The 20165-nt window shown below is 45.7% G+C and overlaps 1 protein-coding gene across 1 annotated transcript in view; it reads left to right on the plus strand.

Annotated features, from left to right (window-relative positions):
• Nucleotides 1-1177: 1177 nt before the first annotated feature.
• Nucleotides 1178-20165, plus strand: part of SHISA9 (shisa family member 9) — a 301910-nt gene continuing 282922 nt past the window's right edge. Inside the window, exons 1-2 of the mRNA XM_080682813.1 lie at nt 1178-2191; nt 13645-13772. Coding sequence (XP_080538939.1) covers nt 1506-2191; nt 13645-13772 — 814 coding nt within the window. The 5' untranslated portion in view covers nt 1178-1505. The remainder of the gene's footprint in view (nt 2192-13644; nt 13773-20165) is intronic.

Consider the following 20165-nt stretch of genomic DNA (forward strand, 5'->3'; position numbering starts at 1 on the left):
CCCGATGACTGCAAAGTGTAAACTTAGTTAATGCAATTAAAAAACAAAACGCAGAGGCGTGTGTAAATCTAAATTTGGTGTAGCAGTTTTGGTACAAATGCTGTTTCGGGGGCTACTGGAGTCAAATTCAAGCAGAGGAGAGAAGAAGTGAGAGAAATAGGAGAGGGCTGACGATGGCTGGAATTGGCTGAGTTGAGAGAGGGCGACGCAAGGCTGGAAGCCCAGGAACAAGGTCAGCTCCGCAGCCCTGGGTGAGGATGACGGGGGTGTGGTGTGGTCGGGGCTTGGTGGGATCGGGGCCAGTGGAGTCTGGGGACCGGTGCGCGGGTTCCAGGTCCGGGAGGGAGGCGAAAATTGGGTAGACGGGCCTTGCACTGCGCCAGATCTGGGCGCGCAGAGGCGGCGCCGCGGTGAGCCCTCCTGTGGAGCGCAGGGAACTCTACGAGGGGGAAGAGGGACAGCAAAGTGGCAGGTACGGGGGCCTGGGAGAGTCCCAAGGAAAGACCTTCAGAGAAATGCTATTGCTTCTGTCTTGTCGGCTGCCTCTCCTGACCCTCTGTGCCTCTTTGACTTTAGTTCAGCCCAAGCCCCCCTCCGGGGGTCTTACCCCGGGCCCAGGGGCTTGCTACCCCGCCTTCCCAGCTCAGCCGTGGTCCTCACCTCGGTCCAAGGAGTTGGGCCATCCGGATGGCGTGTCAGGCTGGAGCAGGAAGGGCAGAGCGGCCCCGCACACCTGGGCGGGGCGATCCTGATTAGGCTGAGTCTCGGAGTGTAAGCCACCTAGTCTGTCCCTATGCCCTCCGAGGCACCCTTTCCCCGTTGGGCAGATTCGATCCGCAGCTCCAGCGCCGGCATCCCAGAAAAGGCAAGGGGCGGAGCCGCTTCTGCACCGGGAACAGGTCTGAGCCGCGCCTCCAGCCCGGAGAGGGCGCGGGGGTCCCGCCGTCGTCCTCTACCTGCCGGGAAATCCGAGCTGTTCCTTCAGCGGCTGCGAAACTCCCTTCTACCCGCCCGCCAGCCAGGCTCGGTACTGCACGCCCCCCAACTCGCTCCCGCCCTCCCGCCCGAGTCACCTCTCACGCGCCCCCGCCCCTCTCGAGCTCGCGCCCGCCTCCCCACCCCGCGCCTCCTCTGCCCGCCCTCCTTCCCCTCCTCCTTCTCTCCTGGCCTCGCTTCATTCCACAAGTGTCGCTTCGCTCTCTCCAGCGCACTTGGCGAGCTGAAGAGGTGAGAGGGATCCTGCGAGCGGGCGCGGGGCAGCGAGTCCAGAGCCGCCGGCCGAGGGGAGGCGCGGGCGGACTGACTCTCCCCTGCGCTCCAGCCCCCGCCTCTCCCTGTAGCCAGCCGGACCTGCACCCCGCGCTTGCCCCCGCTCATCCTCCCCCCGCCCAGCCCCGCGCGCTCCTCCCCGGCCAGCCCCTTGGCGCGCGGCGCGCTGGAGGCGAACACGGGCTGAGCCGAGCGCCGTGGCCGCCGACCACCGAGCGCCCCGTGCCGTTCCCTGCATGTGCGGCCCGCGGCGGCTCCCAGCCCCCGGCAGCAGCCTCGGCAGCTTCGGCCGCGCTTCGAGAGGCGGCTGCAGCGGCTTCAGCGGCGGCCAAACGGCAGAGCCCGGGCTGGGAGACAAGATGCGCCGCGTCCTTCGTCTGCTCCTCGGCTGCTTCCTCACCGAGCTGTGCGCCCGCGTGTGCCGGGCGCAGGAGCGAGTGGGGCACGGGCAGCTGGCGCAGCTGGGTGGCGTGCTGGTGCTGACGGGGGGCAACCGCTCCGGGGCCGCCTCCGGGGAGGCCGGAGAGGGTGCGGGTGTCTCGGACGCGCCTCCGACCCGGGCGCCCACGCCGGACTTCTGCCGGGGTTACTTCGATGTCATGGGCCAGTGGGACCCGCCGTTCAACTGCAGCTCGGGCGACTTCATCTTCTGCTGCGGGACTTGTGGCTTCCGGTTCTGCTGCACGTTTAAGAAGCGGCGTCTGAACCAGAGCACCTGCACCAACTACGACACTCCGCTCTGGCTCAATACCGGCAAGCCCCCCGCGCGCAAGGACGACCCCCTGCACGACCCCACCAAGGACAAGACCAACCTGATCGTTTACATCATCTGCGGGGTGGTGGCCGTCATGGTGCTCGTAGGCATCTTCACCAAGCTAGGACTGGAGAAAGCGCACCGACCCCAGAGGGAGCACATGTCCAGGTGGGCTGCCTCCCCCTCGCTCTCCCCTCCCAGCTCTGCGCTCCCTTCTCTCCCCGTCCACCTTCCCTAAGCAATGGCGCCCGCCCCCTATGCCCCCACCCCAGGCTCTCTGCTGAAGGATGTCACTGGGAAGCCAACTTCGATTCGGAGAGGGGGAGCTGGGCTCCGCACAGGTGTGGACATGAGCTTGTGTGTGTGTTTGTGTGTGGGGGGGAGGGTCTCTCCCTCCCCTCACTGTCTTGCCGCACCCCCTCCCCGAGGGGAAAATTGCAGTGGACTTGAGGCACACAGCTGGGAGCCCTTGGCCTCCAAGTCTCTGGTTGTAGGGAGCGGTCCACTCTCGGGTTCCAAATACTAGCCTAGATAAACAGGGGCCGGCGGGCGAGCCGGAAAGGGAAGGGGTGTGTGTGAGAGCCCGTGCGCGCGTGTGTGAGGGGAGGAGGAGGGAAAGATGTGTGTGCCGCCTGCAACTAGTACGGCTCGCGAAAGGGAGGCGAGGCGGGTGGAGAGCCAAGGGAGGGCGAGAACAAAAGCCTTGCTCGGAGCGGCCGCCTCGCTTTCCGAGCTGCAAGGTCCTTGGAATCGGGAACTTGCTGCCTCTACGGTCTCCCCTCTCCCCTCCCCAACTCCCTGGCTCCGCTTCCCCGTCGCCACCTCTCCCTGTACCCATAGCTCGAGCTGGCGTGGACTTCAAAGGCCAGAGCCCCCACCCCGCGCGGATACTACCCCCCTTCCTGACACCCTGATTCGCCAACTTTCCCGTTTGCCTCATTCATTATGCAAGTCCCAGCACGAGGAAGTCACAGCAGATGGAAGAAGGCATTTGGGGATTAATGGAGCTATTTGCCTTTTGCTTGTTTTATAAGTGTCTAAATTGATTCGCACAACCCAGTAACTTTGGAGGCGAGGACGCAGCTGCGAGGACGCTGCCCGGTACCCGGGAGAGGCCGGGGTTGGTGTGAGGTCCGGGCAGGTGGGGTTGGAGAGCGACAGGCGGCCTGCGCACTGCTGGATGGCTGGGCTCACGCTCTGTCCTCTTTTCGAGTATGGGTAACGGAGTTGCCATGTATCTCCCCCCCCCCCCCTTCACACAGACACATGCACACACACGCACACCCCACACCTCCGCCGGGGGCCTATGTGTGCGCGTGTGTATGCACGCGCTCGGGGAGCCTGCCTAAAAAATCTGAACAAAGAGCCCCAGAAAAAACAGGCGAAGGAACATCACCACCTCACTAGTAATTATTTTCTATTTATACGAAGAGTATCCGATGACTTTTTTTTTTTTCTTCCAGAGGGGATGACTTTGCGGGGGATGGGGGCGCGGGGGGGGGGGAGAGAAGTGAAGAAGTTCCTCTCGGTTTGGGTCAGCAGGGAGGTGTGGTGAAGTCTTGAGGAACAGAAGTAAGCTTGGAGGGGATGCTGACCTACCCAAAGAGTAAAGCGCTGGCCCCGCCCACCCCCTGCAACCCCAAGGTGCCCCATCACCAGCCCCATTGGCCGGGTGGTTTCACTCCCCTGCGATGCCCGCCATCGCGGTGGATTCTGAGGTCTGTGTTAAGGTGAGGGTGAGATACGCAGGCAGGACTGCGGCAGCGGTGTCGCCTTAGTAGGGAGAGATTCTCCCAGGGATAGGTAGGCTGCCTTGCAGATTCGGGTTAATTCCTCTGCTGAAATCTTCATCGAGCCCTTTCCTTGTAAACCTGGGCTGAAAGGAGCCCTCCTCAGTGTTGAGGGTGGGGGAGTGGGGGGGGGGGAGGGAGAGGGGTGGGTGGAGAGGGAACAGGGAGGAGGCAAAGTGAGAGGAGAGCTAACCTTTGGGCACCTATGGGAGAAAGTGACGCTAGCTTCAAACCCTCTTTGATCTGTGTTTTCCTGTTGAGACTAGGTACCTTAGCGCCCAGCAGGGACTCAACTTCCTTGTCCAGCACCCTTGCAGCTCTGTTAGGGGGCCAAGGGATCACTCCAGCTCAGTGTGTAGCTGCCACATTCTTCTGCTGGTATCAGGAAAAGTCTGCTGGAAGGTGGAATCCAGGGGTACTCAGTCTTCTGTAACAGCCTGAATACAGGCTCTCCTTGTGGTATATACATTTTGGGAATTCCAGAATGGAGAGCAAGTGCATACACTTGAAGAGTTGATTTTTTTTTTCCTGGCAGCTTCCCAGGTGTGGTTTTCAACCTTGGCTGCTGTTTAGGTTCATCTGGAATGCTATTAAAAAAAAAAAAAAATCCCTACCCTGGGCCTCACCCTAAATCAAAATCTTTAGGGGAAGGACCTGAATGTCTGTACATTGATAAAGCGCTCGGGGTTTTACAGTGTTCTGCCGATCACTGCTAAGGAATAGGCAGTCACATTTGCTCAGTGCAGTTCTGGGTTCTGAGTGTCCGGCACTGCTCTAGGGTGTGTGTGTGTGTGTGTGTGTGTGTGTGTGTGTGTGTGTGTGTGTAAACATCCCTATAGTTCTCACAATTATCCTGTGAGACAGGTGCTATTCTAATTCCCACTTAAAAGTTGGGTGGCTTGCCCAAGGTCACAGTTACAAAATTGTGCAGTATCTACTCCCCTGGTTTCCACTGTGTCAGGGACAGATGTTTTCTGATGGGGTGAGCATCAGAGTTGGAGGGAGCTTCCTAAAATGCACATTCTTGAGATCTGTCCTGAGACAGTCTGAATCAAGAGGTCTGGGATGGGCCCCCTAAAATGTGCATTTAACAACCCACCCCACACTTTGAGATGACTGTTCTTGGGTTTAGGAATACTAGTATTTTACAAGGCTGGGATAAATGAATCAATCCAAGGTGACTCCCTTATTTGCGTTCTGTTGCTTGTTTTCTGCATGTATGTAGCCTTAATATGTATTTCTGTGGTGCTGAGGCTGCCCCATGTCCCCTCCAAATGCATTTTGGGCTGCTTATTCAGGGAATCATTTTTAGTCCCAGCCAAGGACTCATTAGCTTGCAGGGGCTCAGGGGTGCTTGGGTGGGGCGTACATGCCAGGCTTGGCACCAGCAGGTGGCTTCCAGTTGAAATTAATGTGCTGGCCACAGCCTCTTAATTAGTTCTGTCTCAGGCTGTGAGGGTCACTGAGATGAGGGGTTTGTTCTCATCTTATTTATAAGCACCTCCCCTTCAAAGACTAGAGCACATCGCTGCTCCCATGTCACAAACTGCTCCTGGTGGCCAGCACGCTTGTGTTTTCCCAGAAGAGGCCTCTGTGATGTCAGTTTTTAGGCCCATAGTCCTGCCGGGGCACATTGCCTGCTTGCTTCTGGGCTGATTAGGACTGGAAGCAGGAAAAAGATAGTAATTTTAGGAGGGGTGCTTTGCACTCGATTTTGTAAGAACTATACAGATGCTCATTCAGCAGCTGTAACAGCAGCTACATTCAACCACTATTTATTGGAAAAAGTGGCTGCAAATGGCCAGCTATGGTTACCCAACCATGCAGACATGTTTTTTTTTGGTCTGCAAAATATTTCTATGTATGTACTTTTATATTTTTAAAGTTTTTCTTAATTGTGAAACATTTTAAACCTACAAAAACTTGAAAGAATAATTAAAAGGAACTTCAGTAGACCCTTTATCTAGACCATGGTTTCTCATTTTTGGCACAACCGGCACTTGGGGCTGGATAATTCTTTGTTGTGGGGCTGTTCTGTGCCCTGCAAGATGTTTGGCAGCATCCTTGGACTCTACCCATTAGATGCCAGTAGCACCCACTGCACAACCCAGTCATGACAGTAAAACACACCCTCAGACATAGTCAAATGTCATGTAGGGGCAGACTCACCCCAGCTGAGAACTACTAATCTAGACTAAACACTTATTAGTATTTTGTCATATTCGCTTTATTGTTAATCTCTTTCTCTTCAAATATTCCTTTCTTCTTCCCTCTCTCTCTACATCCCCCTTTTCCCCTTTGTTTTATGGCTGAAGCATTTGAAAATAAATTGCAGATGAGGCACTTTGTCCCTAAATATTTCAGCATGGATCTCCTAAGGAGGAGACATTTTCTCACACAACAATTCCAGTATCACATCCAAGCAAAACAACAAAAAATCCATAATATCATCAAATATCCAATCATATTAAAATTTTCTCAGTCATACTAAAATATGTCTTTTAGACTTTGGTGTTTCAAACCATGATCCAGTCAAGGCTCATTGAATTGTCTGTGAAATCTCTTTAGTCTTTAGTATATAGGTTGTTTTAAAACCAACTTAGAACCAATTTTCAATGTTTAAAACCCCAGATAGTTCACACAGAAAGCCAGATTGAGAAATTGGTAGGTCCGGCCATTCTGGACGTGCATTTTCCCATGGCAACTATTGGTTGCTGCTGAGTGGTGATTGGCCCATTTAGGAAGGTCTCCGATTCACCTCAGTAGCCACTCCCATCCAGTTCACTTAGTGATGTGACCTGCAGTCCCTGGAGAGGCAGTCAGGCTGATCTTAACAGCATGGCTCAAGTCAGATGGCCCCAGGTTCAATCCCAGCTTTGCCACCTACTAGCTGTGTGACCTTGGGGAAGTTACTTGACTTATCTGAGTCTCAGGTTCTTGACTGTAAAATGAGATAATGATAATCCTTATGTAATAGGTTTGGGAAAGCTCTTAGCGTAGGGCCTGTCCATATGATCACTACTCAGCGACTATTACCCTTCTATAATCATCCTTGTTATTGGAGTTTTGTTTTTTAAAAATATATTTTTATTGATTTCAGAGAGGAAAGGAGAGGGAGCGATAGAAACAACAATGATGAGAATCATTGATCAGCTGCCTTCTGCATGCCCCCTACTGGGGATCGAGCCTGCAACCTGGGCATATGCCCTTTTGACGGGAATCAAACCCAGGACCCTTCGGTCCACAGGCTGACACTGTCCACTGAGCCAAACCGGCTAGGGCTTGGAGTTTTCTATCTCTTGTTTACTGAAAGGGAAAATGTTGTAGTCTGGAACTCAGTTCTAGCCTTTGCTCTGCTATATCTATTTAGCTGTGTGACATTGGCCAAGTCTTGAAACTTCTCCAGATTTGCATTTAATATTAGCAGGAGGGGGCAGGTTCAGAATAGGAGAGAAGATCTACCTACAACTACAAAAATGCATTGCAAATTGTTAGCCTAGGACCTAGGTAATGTTGAAGAACCCTTGCTATATTTGAAAAACCTGATTTTGCTATTTTGCCATAAGCTTGTGTGTAAATTCTCATTTATTTTCACGTCGCTCCCCAGGGAGGTAGGCCCAATGGTGATCTGCCTTTTAAGACACAAAGATTGCTTTCCAAGAGGGTGAACAAGCGCCTGGTTGGTCCATGGCTGAGTTGGATTGGACTTCAAACTCAGTGTGCGGCCAGAGCACAGGTCCCTGACCACTGGGCTGCCCTTCCTTAGAGCACAAACATGCAGGACTTCAGGCTTCTCAGATCACCAAGAAGTACTTGATGCTCTGCAGATTCCAAACATGCATCGGAGCCAGTTCAAGGAGCCACTGTAAGATCAAGACTAGCAATGTGTTCTGCATGTGCCCTTGGCAGGGCCAGCCCTCTTGGAGGAGGTACTGATGAGAAATGACCTTGGGGGCAGGAACGCGTGTTTGAAGCTCTCTACATTTGAAACCAGTGGAAAACACATGGCATTATGTTGCCTCCCTTCAAACAGAATCAGAAATCCAAGTACAGAGCATAGTGTCCTGTATATTTCAAACGTGCTTCAGAAGAGCTAGAGTCCCTTGCAAAGAAATGGCATCAAGTGATAAATGTCCCTTCTTCCCTTGACTTTTCTCTCTTCTTCTAACTTCCCTTCAACTTGCCCTTCTTCCTACTTTTGTGGTCACCCTATGGCTCCCCCAGGCTGGAGAAGGCCATGCATGCAAATACTGTTGATCACAGAAAAGTCTCCCAAGTTATTTTTCCTTGGAGGGCATGGTTGCTTCTCTTTGGGCACTAAGTTCTTGCATTTTAAAAATCACCGTCCTTGGGGTAAAGTTGACACAATAAAATGCACACACTTTAAGTTGATAGTTGGATGAGCTTTGACATATGTCTACAGTGTGTAACCACTATTCCAGAAAGTTACCTCATGCCCATGGCTCTTGCATTCTTGAAAAATAAATGATGCTTCTTGAGCAAGAGGAAATACGCAGGAATCCTATTCAAGTATTTAAGTGTCAGAACATAATTTAGACCCTAAAGACCCCCTTGACACTATGAAGCAAGAAGCTGGGACTCTGAGCTCTGTTCCACTGCAATTGAAAAGAAAAGAGATGCAGCATTTTTCGGTTATTGTTGTTCCTTAAATAGGCCAAGCTCATTGCCACTTTGGCTTGGCTCAAATTCTCTATCTGTTGGACTTCACATGGCTGGCCCCTCCTGATCGTTCAGGTCTCTGCTCAAACGTCACCTTTGAGAAGCTCTCTCTGACCACCCAGGCTTAGTTACTGCTGTCCCTCGCCCCCGCTGCCCATCCTTCAGTGTTACTTGCTTTATTTCACATTACAGTCTAAAATTACTAATTTACTGTTTTACTAGTTTATTATCTGTCCTTCCATTACTCTCCATAAGGAGTGCAAGGACACTAACAGTCTTTTCACTGGTCCATCCTGAGTGTCTAGAACAGTATCTGGTGCATAGGGGTTCTGGTTTCTAAACGTCCTGGTTTACATGACATAAGAAAGTAGTTCTCATTCATTCATTCATTTGCTTATTCATATATTCATTCAGTAGTATTTATTGAGTACCTATGGTATACATACCACTGTGTTGAGAGCTATCATAGAATAGTTAACAGTACAGACACAATCCTTGCCCCTGCAGAGCTAACAGTCAAATGGCAGGAGACAGGTCACACACAAGTAAATCTATAAGTAAATTGATACTAAGCTGAACCTCATGAAATTGCCAATATTCAATCAACTTTGACCTCAAACACAGCAATATTTCAACATAATTGTTCTGTGGTAGTTTCTCCCACAAGGTACCTATATTAGCCAGGGTTCTCCAAAGAAACAGAACCTACAGTAGTTATACATAAAGAGATTTCTTATATGGAATTGCCATTGACAAATCCAAAATCTGAAGAGCCAAGATCCCCAACGGTTTGAGTCTGAAGGCCAGCAGGCTGCTGTAGTCCCAGGAGGAGCCTACGTCTCAAACTGAAGGTCATGAGATGGGAACATTCTCTCTTACTCCATAGGGCCCAACCGTTTGTTCATGCCTTCAACTGATTGGGTAAGGCCGACCTACATTATGGAGGACAATCTGCTTGACTCACTCTACCAATTTAAATGTTAATCTCATGCAAAGGCACACTCTCAGACACATCCAGAATAAAGTTTGACCAAATATTTGGGCACCCCATGGCCCAGTTATGTTGACCCATACAATTTACCACTACAGTACCTTTAGGATCTTGCTACTCAGGGTGTGGCCTGTGGACCAGCAGCATCTCCATCACCTGGGAGCCTGAGCAGAATCTCAGATCCTGCCTTGACTTATTGAAACATAATCTGCATTTGAACAAGATCCCTAGGTAATACTAATACACATTTAAGTTTGAAAAGCACCCAGACTCTATGCCACAAATAAATTCCAAATGTTTGAGCATTCGGCTTGCAGCACATGGTTGGTTCTTGCCATTGTCTAATTCATTAAATTTTTTGACACATCCCTATTTATAACATGTTTTTTTAGCATGCACTCCAATATATGCCACATTTGTTTTACCTATACACATACCAGTGAACAATTATAAGGTATATTATAAAGTATACAAAGCACAGAGATTTTTTTTTTTTTTTTTTTTTTTTTTTAAATATATTTTATTGATTTTTTACAGAGAGGAAGAGAGAGGGATAGAAAGTTAGAAACATCGATGAGAGAGAGACATCGATCAGCTGCCTCCTGCACACCCCCTACTGGGGATGTGCCCGCAACCAAGGTACATGCCCTTGACCGGAATCGAACCCGGGACCTTTCAGTCCGCAGGCCGACGCTCTATCCACTGAGCCAAACCAGTTAGGGCCAAAGCACAGAGATTTTAAACTGAGCTGAAGGGGAAATAAATTTTAAGTTTGTCACTAATCATGATGACTTCCTGCAGTCTTTAGCTACAATCTCAGAGCGTGATACACATGGAGGATGAAGTTCATCATTAATAAATAAATCCACATTTGATTATTCCTCATGAGAGTTTTAATTATTTTCGGCTGACTTCATTTTGATCTGAATAGACCATCATTATTTTAACCCTGTGAGAAGCTGTTGACAAGCGGGGGAGAGTCAACTCTATTGTTTTCTTGTACTTTGCTTTCTCAGTATTTTTTTCAGGCTTCCGTTTTGTTAAGAGGGATATTTTAAAGTGACATGTCTCCTTAGTGATTGTTAGCTTAGTTAAAACTATATAATTTGGCCCAGCTGGTGTGGCTCCATGGTTGAGCGTCAATGTCAATCCGTGAACCAGGAGGTCACTGTTTGACTTTTGATCAGGGCATATGCCTGGGTTTCAGGCTCGATCCCCACTAGGGGGCATTCAGGAGGCAGCCAATCAGTGATTCTCTCTTATCATTGATGTTTCTGTCCCTCTCTATCTCTCCCTTCCTCTTTCTGAAATCAATAAAAAAAAAAAAAACCACCATTAAAAAAACTAGATAATTTAACTGCATATCCCCTTTAGAGGTGCACAAACTGCAGTACTGGCTTTTGCCTCATTTGGTCCAAGATTCCTGATTCTCACCACCTGATGTGGGCATTCCAACGGAGGGCACCAGCATTAATTAACACACATATCAAATAGATTTCTCATTTTTAATAACTTATCAAATAGATTTCTCATTTTAAAGACCATATATAGAGATTCTCATACTTCCTCCCCCCATGCCAAATCATTTTCTGCAGTCCCTGGACCCTGGAGTGAGGGAACCACACCTTGAAGACTCCTTGTCCAGGACAGGGAGATCTCTAAGAATCATGGTCTCTGCTGCATGCTCTCGGAAGGGCTGCCTGGGGGAGAAATGTCCTTGGCTTTGGGGCTGGATTTTCATGGGTTTTGGCATTCAGGAGAAGCCCAGGGGATCTACAGATGGCCAAGTTCATGGTACCTGTCCTGATTATTACTTTGCTATCCTCTGGAAAACCTGAGTACCTTGGAATTTTGGGGGGGACTCTTTAGAGAATCTGGTGAAAGGTATGGCTTCTTGTTCCAGAACAATGCACATATAAAATTTCCACTCAATTCCAGAAGGGTACAGAATTCCCCTGAAGCTCACGATGAACCTGTTTAGAAGTGAAAAGGGCAAATTAGGTTTGGGAGACATCTGCTCTTGGTCTCAAAGGTTCCTACGCAGTAGCCCCTTTCCATTTCAGATCCTGGCAACTGCACAGAGGCGAGAAAGGGCCTGGTCTCTGATTTCAAGACACTCAGACTTGCATCCGAGTCCTCTGATGACTAGCTGGGTTAACTTGGGCAGTTTTTTATTCTCTAAAGTGGGTTTAATAATCCTCACCTTGTAATACTCTCCTCCTTGTTTGCCACCACCTTTCTGGTTTGTTGACCTTGTCTGTTCCTTAGATAACCGAACTCTTTCCTGCCTCAGGGCCTTGGTATTTGCTGCTCCCTCTGCCTGGAATGTTTTTTATTTGAATCTTTTTGTGACCAACTCCTTTGCACAATTCAGGGCTCAACTCAAATGTTACCTTCTCAGGAAGTCTTTTCCTGATCACCCCATCTCTCTCTCTCTTTCTTTCAGTTTATTTAGAATTTTTTAAAAAGTGTGCAATTCAGTGGTTTTTAGTATATTCACAAAGTTGAGGAAACATCACCACTATCTAATTCTAGAACATTTTCATCACCCTAAAAAGAAACCCCTCAGTCATTAGCAGTCACTTCACATGTCCCATAAAAATCCACCATCTTAACCATTTTAATTTGTACAATTCAGTGCTTTTTCGAATCTAACCATCACAACTCTCACATTCCTGAACATTTTATTACTCCAAACAGAAACTCCATATAGAACAGTCACCCCCAAGTCCTCTCTTTCTCATCTCCTGGCAACCACCAATCTCTCTGTTTCTATAGATTTGCTTATTCTGAACATTTCATATAAATGAAATTATACAATGTGTGGCTTTTTGTGTCTGGCTTCTCTCACTGAGCATAATGTTTCCAAGTTTCATTCATGTTGTTGCAGATATCAGTACTCCATTCTTTTTTCATGGCTGAATAATATTCCACACCATATAGCCCATTTTGCTTAGTCATTCATCACTTGATTTGGGTTGTTTCTACTTTTGGGCCATTGTGAATAATGCTGCCAAGCACCAGTTTCTCTTGATCATGTTACACTTTTACTTATTTAATTTTTGTAGCCCATGTATATTTATTTAACACATATGTTTGTATTCTCTCCCCTAGAAAATAAGCACCAGGGGGCAGTGATCTTGTCTTTCTTGTACACTGCTGTTTCCTCAGGGCCTTGATTAGTGCCTGGCACAGAGTGGGCAATAAATATGTGTTGAGTGAACGACTGAATGAATGAATAGGAGCTATTGTTATTGTCTTGTCTCCTAGCAGACTCAATCTTTTCCTCTAATTCATGTGGGACTCTTGCTCTGTTGGCCTGTGTCTCTCTCACATCTGACATATTTCACCAGCTGTGGTTCCAGGCTGCGGGCTTGGGGGAATGGTTGCTCACGGGGCAATGGGACAATGGTAAGTGGAAGGCACCTGACACATTGCTGGGGCCCCAGGTTCTACGTTTTCTCTCCATCCCCAACTACTGATGAAGAGGGGCCCTAGCATGGGGTGTGTGCGGATTATACTACCACCTTCACAGCTGCAGGAAAGCCCATGCACACAGTGTATAAGGCTGTGAATACAGTTTCTCATTCAAATCCCTGTGCTACAACTTACTGGCTGTGTGACCTTGAGCAGGTTAATTCACCTCTCCGAGCCTTGGTTTACTTATCTACAAAGAAGGAGTGATGATCTTCATAAGGTGTTTATAGGCTGCTTAGTTGAATTAAGGCATGTAACGTGATTAGCATGGTGCCTGGCTTATAGTAAGTACTCAATAAATGTTATTTGTTACTAATAGTGGGCCATTGCTGTACATGAAGTGTTGGCATCTAGTATTAGATATAAGGGGAGACTCAATCTATGGGGTGTAGATATATTACATATAGTCATCATTTAGTCCTCTCAACAATGCTGTGAAGTAGCCATTACATAGCTATTGTGGGAAGCACGTGAGCTGTTCTGAATGAAGTCCTATGTACCCTCTAATTGCACTGCTCTTATTTACTTACTTGTGTCTCTCCCCCACCCCCCAACTCTAACTAGAATGGCGGCTCCATGCAGTGAGGGGCCTTGTCTTCTGCTCACAAGCACAGCGCTCAGAGCACAGCAGATGCCAATCGTTGCATTTTGAATGAACAGACTTCAATTCTTTCCTGTTTCAGGGCCCTTGCAGATGTCATGAGGCCGCAGGGCCACTGCAACACCGACCATATGGAGAGAGACCTCAACATCGTGGTCCACGTGCAGCATTATGAGAACATGGATACCAGAACCCCCATAAATAATCTTCGTAAGTAGCGCCGCGTGATCCATTTCCAGTCCCACATGGTGACCAAGGCAGTGGTCATACTTCCAGATTTCCTGGTGTGTGTTTGGGCCCATTAAGAGCTCTTCTTCGCTGATAAGATAGAAGTTTTATTTCATCTCTCCTGAATGAAACTGTGTGTGGCATCCTCAGAGTTTACTTAGTTTCTTTCCTTGTGAAAGAGTGATTCACTTGGTTGAGTTCTCAGGCTTGGTTCTTCTGTTAATTAATAGACCACTTGGTGGGCTCATCTTGGTTGGGTACTTAGTTAACCAGTGGATTACTTGGTTGGTTCATCGTAGGTAGTTAATCTGTTAGCCAATGACCCATTTTGTTGGCTCGTCTTCTGTTAAAATCCCTGGGTAATTTGCTAAGCGATGGTCCATTTGCTTATTTGTCTGCCTCTTAAGGTAGACCAGTTGTGACTTTTAGGTTTTATACTGTTTTCAATGAACAGATACTAGTTCAGAAGAATTAGCTCTATTTTTCATAAAACTAGAGTTTCATAAAAATAATCCACAAACTACTTTGTGTGTGTGTGTTTGCGTGTGCTCGTGCACCTTTGTGTGTTGGGAGTTGTAGTTACGTTGTTCTGGGGTGTGTACGTGTGATTCAACAGTAGCAAATTCCATTCTGTTGTTCTTTTAAGAAAAGTTGCATTTGGTATTGTATTTTATTCTTTAGCTGATGGAGCCTACTTGGGGATCTTGGTATGCTCCTAAAGATTTTCTTTCCTCTCAAAGGTCTGTATATACAACATATATTATGGATTTGATACACTGACTAATGGGAGTAGGGAAAAATAGGATTGTTTAATTTTTTGACAATAGTGTACTATCGTATCATGGTTATTCCTAGTAATTATGCTTTCAAGTAACCCCCCCCACCCCCCCCCCCACACACACATTAAAGTAATGCAGAGGGTTTGGTTTAAAATAAAAGCCAGACAATTTAAAGGATGCATGTAGTTGTGGCTGGAGGTTCTTAAAAACAGAAATGGTTCAGTCATTGAAAATTGTATAATCTGGGCTGCCTTCATTGAAGCTCTGCTAGGAGCTGCATTGGTGTTTTATTTGTTGAATCATAATTTAGGACTGGTTACAAATTTTTATTGATGTGTAGAAGAATACGTCTGTGGAATTTGACATAGGTGAGGTGAATTCTCTGGTTCTGCATGGTGATAATTTTTCAGGGCCTTGGAAATGTTACAGTACATTCACAAAGTCAATGTTTACACGGTTTGAAAATGGGTACCAAGTAGAATGTATTAGGTTTCATTGTTTTAAATAATTCAACATTATTTATTCATGAACCAGGTCATAAAATGGTATGAGAAAAGCACATTTTAGAGCAAAATATACCAGCAGCTGGAAGTTTTATGATCACATCTCGCAGCCGTAAAAGATATGTTATATTGCACAAACTCTGACATGGCAATTGCTGTGTCCAATTCTGGCTTCGATGGAAATGAGAGAGTCCCTTTTAGATGGCACAGGAAATAAGTTGAACCTACGTGTCTGTGGATCCTGAACTTCATACGTGGGTGAACGTGATCATGGTGTAGACAGAGCTGAAATGGGGCTGAGTATCTGGCTGTAAAAGGTGACTGTTAAGTTTCTCATATGACATTTCAATCTTTACGATGATTTTTGAATCAGCACTCACATGAAATAACAAACTTACTGAAGTCATCCACATTTCATCATTCCATTAAGTGAAGGGCAGGACACAACAATGAATCTTGCTTAATAAGGGACTTTTATTTTAAAGCTGCACTGAAATAAATGATTGCTTAGAAATGGGTGTCCAGGCACTGAGTAATTCAGAAATCTCTTATAACAGGCTCACTTGGTTTATTTATAATTCTTGCTTTTGTCTATATTAATGTCTCAGTAATCAGTGATCTTTTCTACTAAGAAAAAAATGTGTCTTGTAGTATTCTACAGGATAGAACATAAGGGAGAATTTCAGGTATAATGTCACAAACATTCTATTCTCACAAGAATTACCACCAATGTTAATTTCAAATAATTCTGCTGGGTTGATTCAATCCTTATTTCCTAGAATTCCAGGGACTATTTGGAAAATAAGATGCATATAGCTTTCCCACAGATTTATATTAATAAGTTTAATTTATATAATGAATCCAGTAGTTGGTAGTAATGATAGGTTTTATTATAATGCCTTTATCTTTTTATTGACTTATAGAAGCTATTTACATATTATAGACAAAGGAAAAAATTTGCATGTTCAGAAGAAGAAATGATTTTTTAGTTCATTAAGAGGATAGGAATAGATGAGTTATATTTATCCATTATTAGGGGTTCAAGAAGCTAACCACTAACCCAAGCTCACTTTGAATGATAGATAACTAGCAGAGAACAAATTTATTCTGATAACTGGAGAGTTAGACCAGCTCTTGGTGCCAGAATTAGAATGCATTTATTGATTATAAAAGGATTTTTTTGGACATTATAGAAGCTACAGGATTTACTATTACAAAAAATGGCAAGAAAGATATGTCTGCTTGTGATACACCAAGTAGGGGACACATCATGCTACTTTCAAGGTGTTCTTCACTAAGGATCCAAGTTACCAGATTTGACTGGGAATTCAATAGTCCCAACTTAAATATTTTCATTTCTATTCAATCACTCACTCAACATTGTTTTAAGAGAATATGTAATCATCTCCATCTATTTCTCCTCATCTTCTTAATGCTAGTGCCAGATCACTTTCTGGTCTTTCCTTTTAAGTTTGGGCCAAGTGCTAAGAGAATCAAAAGTCAGTGTAGAAGTCAGATATTTAGAAGGTGTGGGGAGTGGAGAAGGACTAGGGTGAAGTCAGCTAGAGAAGGGAAAGCTTCAATTTGGGGACATATTTGCCAGCCTTTCTTTATAAATTTCCTATGGTTGATTTTTCCTGTGATAGGACCTGCCTCTTTATCTGAAGATGGATTTTTCTTCCGCCAATGCTGTTCATGTTCTTTACAGGCATTCAGTGACATTGCCTAAAAATATTTAGTCTGATAATCAAAAGGGCCTTGACCTCTTTGATGAACAGGATGTAGATTCAGATGAGATAGTGATTTTCTGCAAATGCTACTTGGCGCCTGTGTAATTATAGTTTGCTTTTGAAGGCACGCTCTGTCCTCAAATACTATGAATGGACTCTGTCTCCCCCACCCCAGCCGCCCTGCCTGCCAATGACATCACCCTGCCCCTTTGAGAGTGCAGAGTAAGTACAGGTCCCCTCAGTGTCAAGGATGGGAGATGTGAGTGAGGGACTATGGACACAAGGATACAACCTGGATCAACGTTTCTCAACTCCTTTGTGTGAATAGCACACTTTAAACTTTATTGATTGATTTGAGAGAGAGAGAGAGAGAGAGAGAGAGAGAGAGAGAGAGAGAGAGAGAGAGAGAGAGAGAGAGAGAGAGAGAGAGAGAGAGAGAGAGAGAGAGAGAGACAGAGAGAGATTTGTTGTTCCACTTATTTACGCATTCATTGGTAAATTCTTGTATGTGCCTTGACCCGAGATCGAACCTGCAACCTTGGCATATCAGGATGATGTTCTAACCAACTGAGCTACCTGGCCAGGGCAGCACACTTATTTTTTTGAAATAATATTTAATTTTGAAATAATTTTATATTTACAGAAAATATGTAAAGAGAGTACACAGAGTTCTGTATATTCCATATCTTACATTACTAGGTACACCTGTGAAAACTAAGAAATCAATATGAGTACACTATTTTTAGCTGGAATGGAGATATTTGAATTCTACTAGCTTCTTCACTAATGTCTTTTTGCTGTTCCAGGATCCAATCCAGGATACTACATTATATTTAGTGCAGTAAACTTGGTAGTAGAATTTTGGTTGTGCTGCATTGTTTCATGAGGTAGTAAAGACTAGAAACACTACTAAACAAGGCAGCAGCAATTACAACACCTTTATTGCCACTGTATAAAAGAAAGGCCACCCGGTGTCTATAAAAGCATCCACATAAAATCATTCACCTGGCCAGTGTTGGAGTGGAACTAGTGGTGTCGTGACTGTGCTCTCACTCATACACCCATGGGACAGGCTCCATGATTGTAGGGTTGATGTTACACTGTTTATTTTACAGCATAATCTGAGCAAGTGAGGCCTCACCCCAAACTGAGGAGAAATGCTGACTTGATATTTTAGGAGACAGAACCGATCAGAAAGACCAGGCTATGATTTCAGCCTCACCCCACTCCTACTCTGCCAGGATCATTCCCAGGTGGATTTACAAGGAACCAGATGAAAAGCAGACCCGCGGTTAAGTTTCTGAAGATATTGTACAACTTGTATCTAGGGCCAGATGAATTTTCGTTCTTTTATCCGTATTTACCAAGGCACTAGGATATCCTAGACGTGACTTTTTGGAGAGACTGGTAGGAATATTTTCAAATATTTTTTTAAAAATTGGGGGGAATATCCTAATCAGGAAAGGCAAAAGGGTAAATATAGATATGAGTTGTATAAGAGTAAAAATCATGTAAGATAGTGTAATATTAACTGTAATTTAGCATTCTAAACCCCCAACACATTGAATCTTCAAAACCTTATTAGGTTAGTACTATTATTTTTACCATCATAAGGATGGGAAACTGAGGTTCAGAGAGGTTAGATGGCTTATTCAAAGTTCATACAGATACTAAATGGTGGAGCTTGGATTTAAACAGAGCAGGTAAGACCCCAAGGTTGGTGTTTGTAAACACTGTACTATACAACCTCTCTTTGTGATACAGCTGTTTGCAATATGCTGAGTGAACCGAAAGATCTATCTGCACATTAGGAAAGAGCTGTTTCCAAAATATACCCCAGGGTACCTACTGTCTTGTGATGACTTCTCTCTCAGGAGGAATAATAACTAACATTTATTGAGCATTTGCTGCTTGCTGGGCATTGCCAGCTAAAGCTTTGAATGTATTAGCTCATTCATACTCAAAACAACTCTCAAACAGCCTGGCTCATTCCTACCTCAGGGTCTTAGCACTTGCTGCACTTGCTGCCTACCGCACAGTGCTCCTTTTTGCAGCTCACCCCCTTGGCCACCTCATTAGAGAGGACTTCCTTGTCTACCTCTGGCCTCCAATTGTTCCCCATATCCTGTGGTTTTCTTCATAACTTTTGTTCTCTCTGATATTGTCATACTCATTATTTATGCCTCTTCCACCACAATGTAAACTTCTGGAGAATAAATGCTTTGTATTGTCACAGCTGCACTCCTTATGGCAGGAATTGGGCTGGCTCATTGCAGCTCCATAAATTTTTGTCCAATGAGTAAAAAATCCCATGGAAGAGGTATCATTATTCCTGTTTATGAAGGAGAAAACTGCGATTCATGGAAATTAAGGAAGGGATCTAACACGATGCCTGAGATTTACTTTAAAAATCTCCAGGAAAATATAAAATCGAGGGGAATGGTAAATGAAACAAAATGAGGAAAATATTATTGCAGCTGGTGGCCAAATAGAATTATTCTGTTCTATCTTTGTGTATATTTAAAAATATCCATAATAAAGTGAAAAATCAAAGAACTTGTCTATGATATCATAGTTAATAAATAGAGGAGCCAGGATTCAAACCCAGGTCTGTCTGACTCCATAGCCTGAATGCACATGGGTTATCTTCTGGTGAATGTTCAAGCTCAAGAGGGGTGGGGATCAGGGACTTCAGTAGGTGGAGTGGTTAAAGGCAGAATCCCTATCTTTTCTGTCCTTAATTTGCTCAATCTCTGTGTCCTTCAGTTTATATGATCCAGAGAGAGAAACTGATTGGTTCTGACCAGCCAATGGCTGGGCTTCCTCTGGATCAGCTGTCTGACCTTGGTTCAATCAGTTGGATGTGGTGCAGACTCTGAGGACTACAATGGGACAGGTTTTCCAACAAGGTCCTGCTTGAGAAGCAGGGTGGGCACAGAGGTTGCATTTGTTTCATTCACTCTGGTATCTCCAGTGCCTAGAAATTACAGTGTCCCATGGATGTTTATTGAATGAACAAATGCATGCATGCATGAATGAAGCTCTAGCCAAGTTCCATAAGAAGCCTGGTGGAACTCATTAGCAGGACCTTGGGATTTTGAGTTTGAGGGAACTTGGCTAATTCCAACTCATGTGAGGCTTTAACTCTCTTCTATGAAGCCTCAGCTACCAACACTCTTGTTTTTTTCCACAGTTGGGCAGGCTAGCTGTTCCATTTGAAGATCTCTGACTGTAATAGTGTTGGCCCATAGGTCAGTAAGTTATAAGATAAGTAAGAGTTAGGGGGAGGATCTGTACTGGATCAGCTAAATACATTTGTAGGTTCAGTGCAGTAGCCTGAATTGACTGTGCTTTTAGATCAAG

The sequence above is a fragment of the Plecotus auritus genome (genome assembly GCF_963455305.1).
Source record: "Plecotus auritus genome assembly, chromosome: 7".
In the NCBI taxonomy this organism is placed as follows: domain Eukaryota; kingdom Metazoa; phylum Chordata; class Mammalia; order Chiroptera; family Vespertilionidae; genus Plecotus; species Plecotus auritus.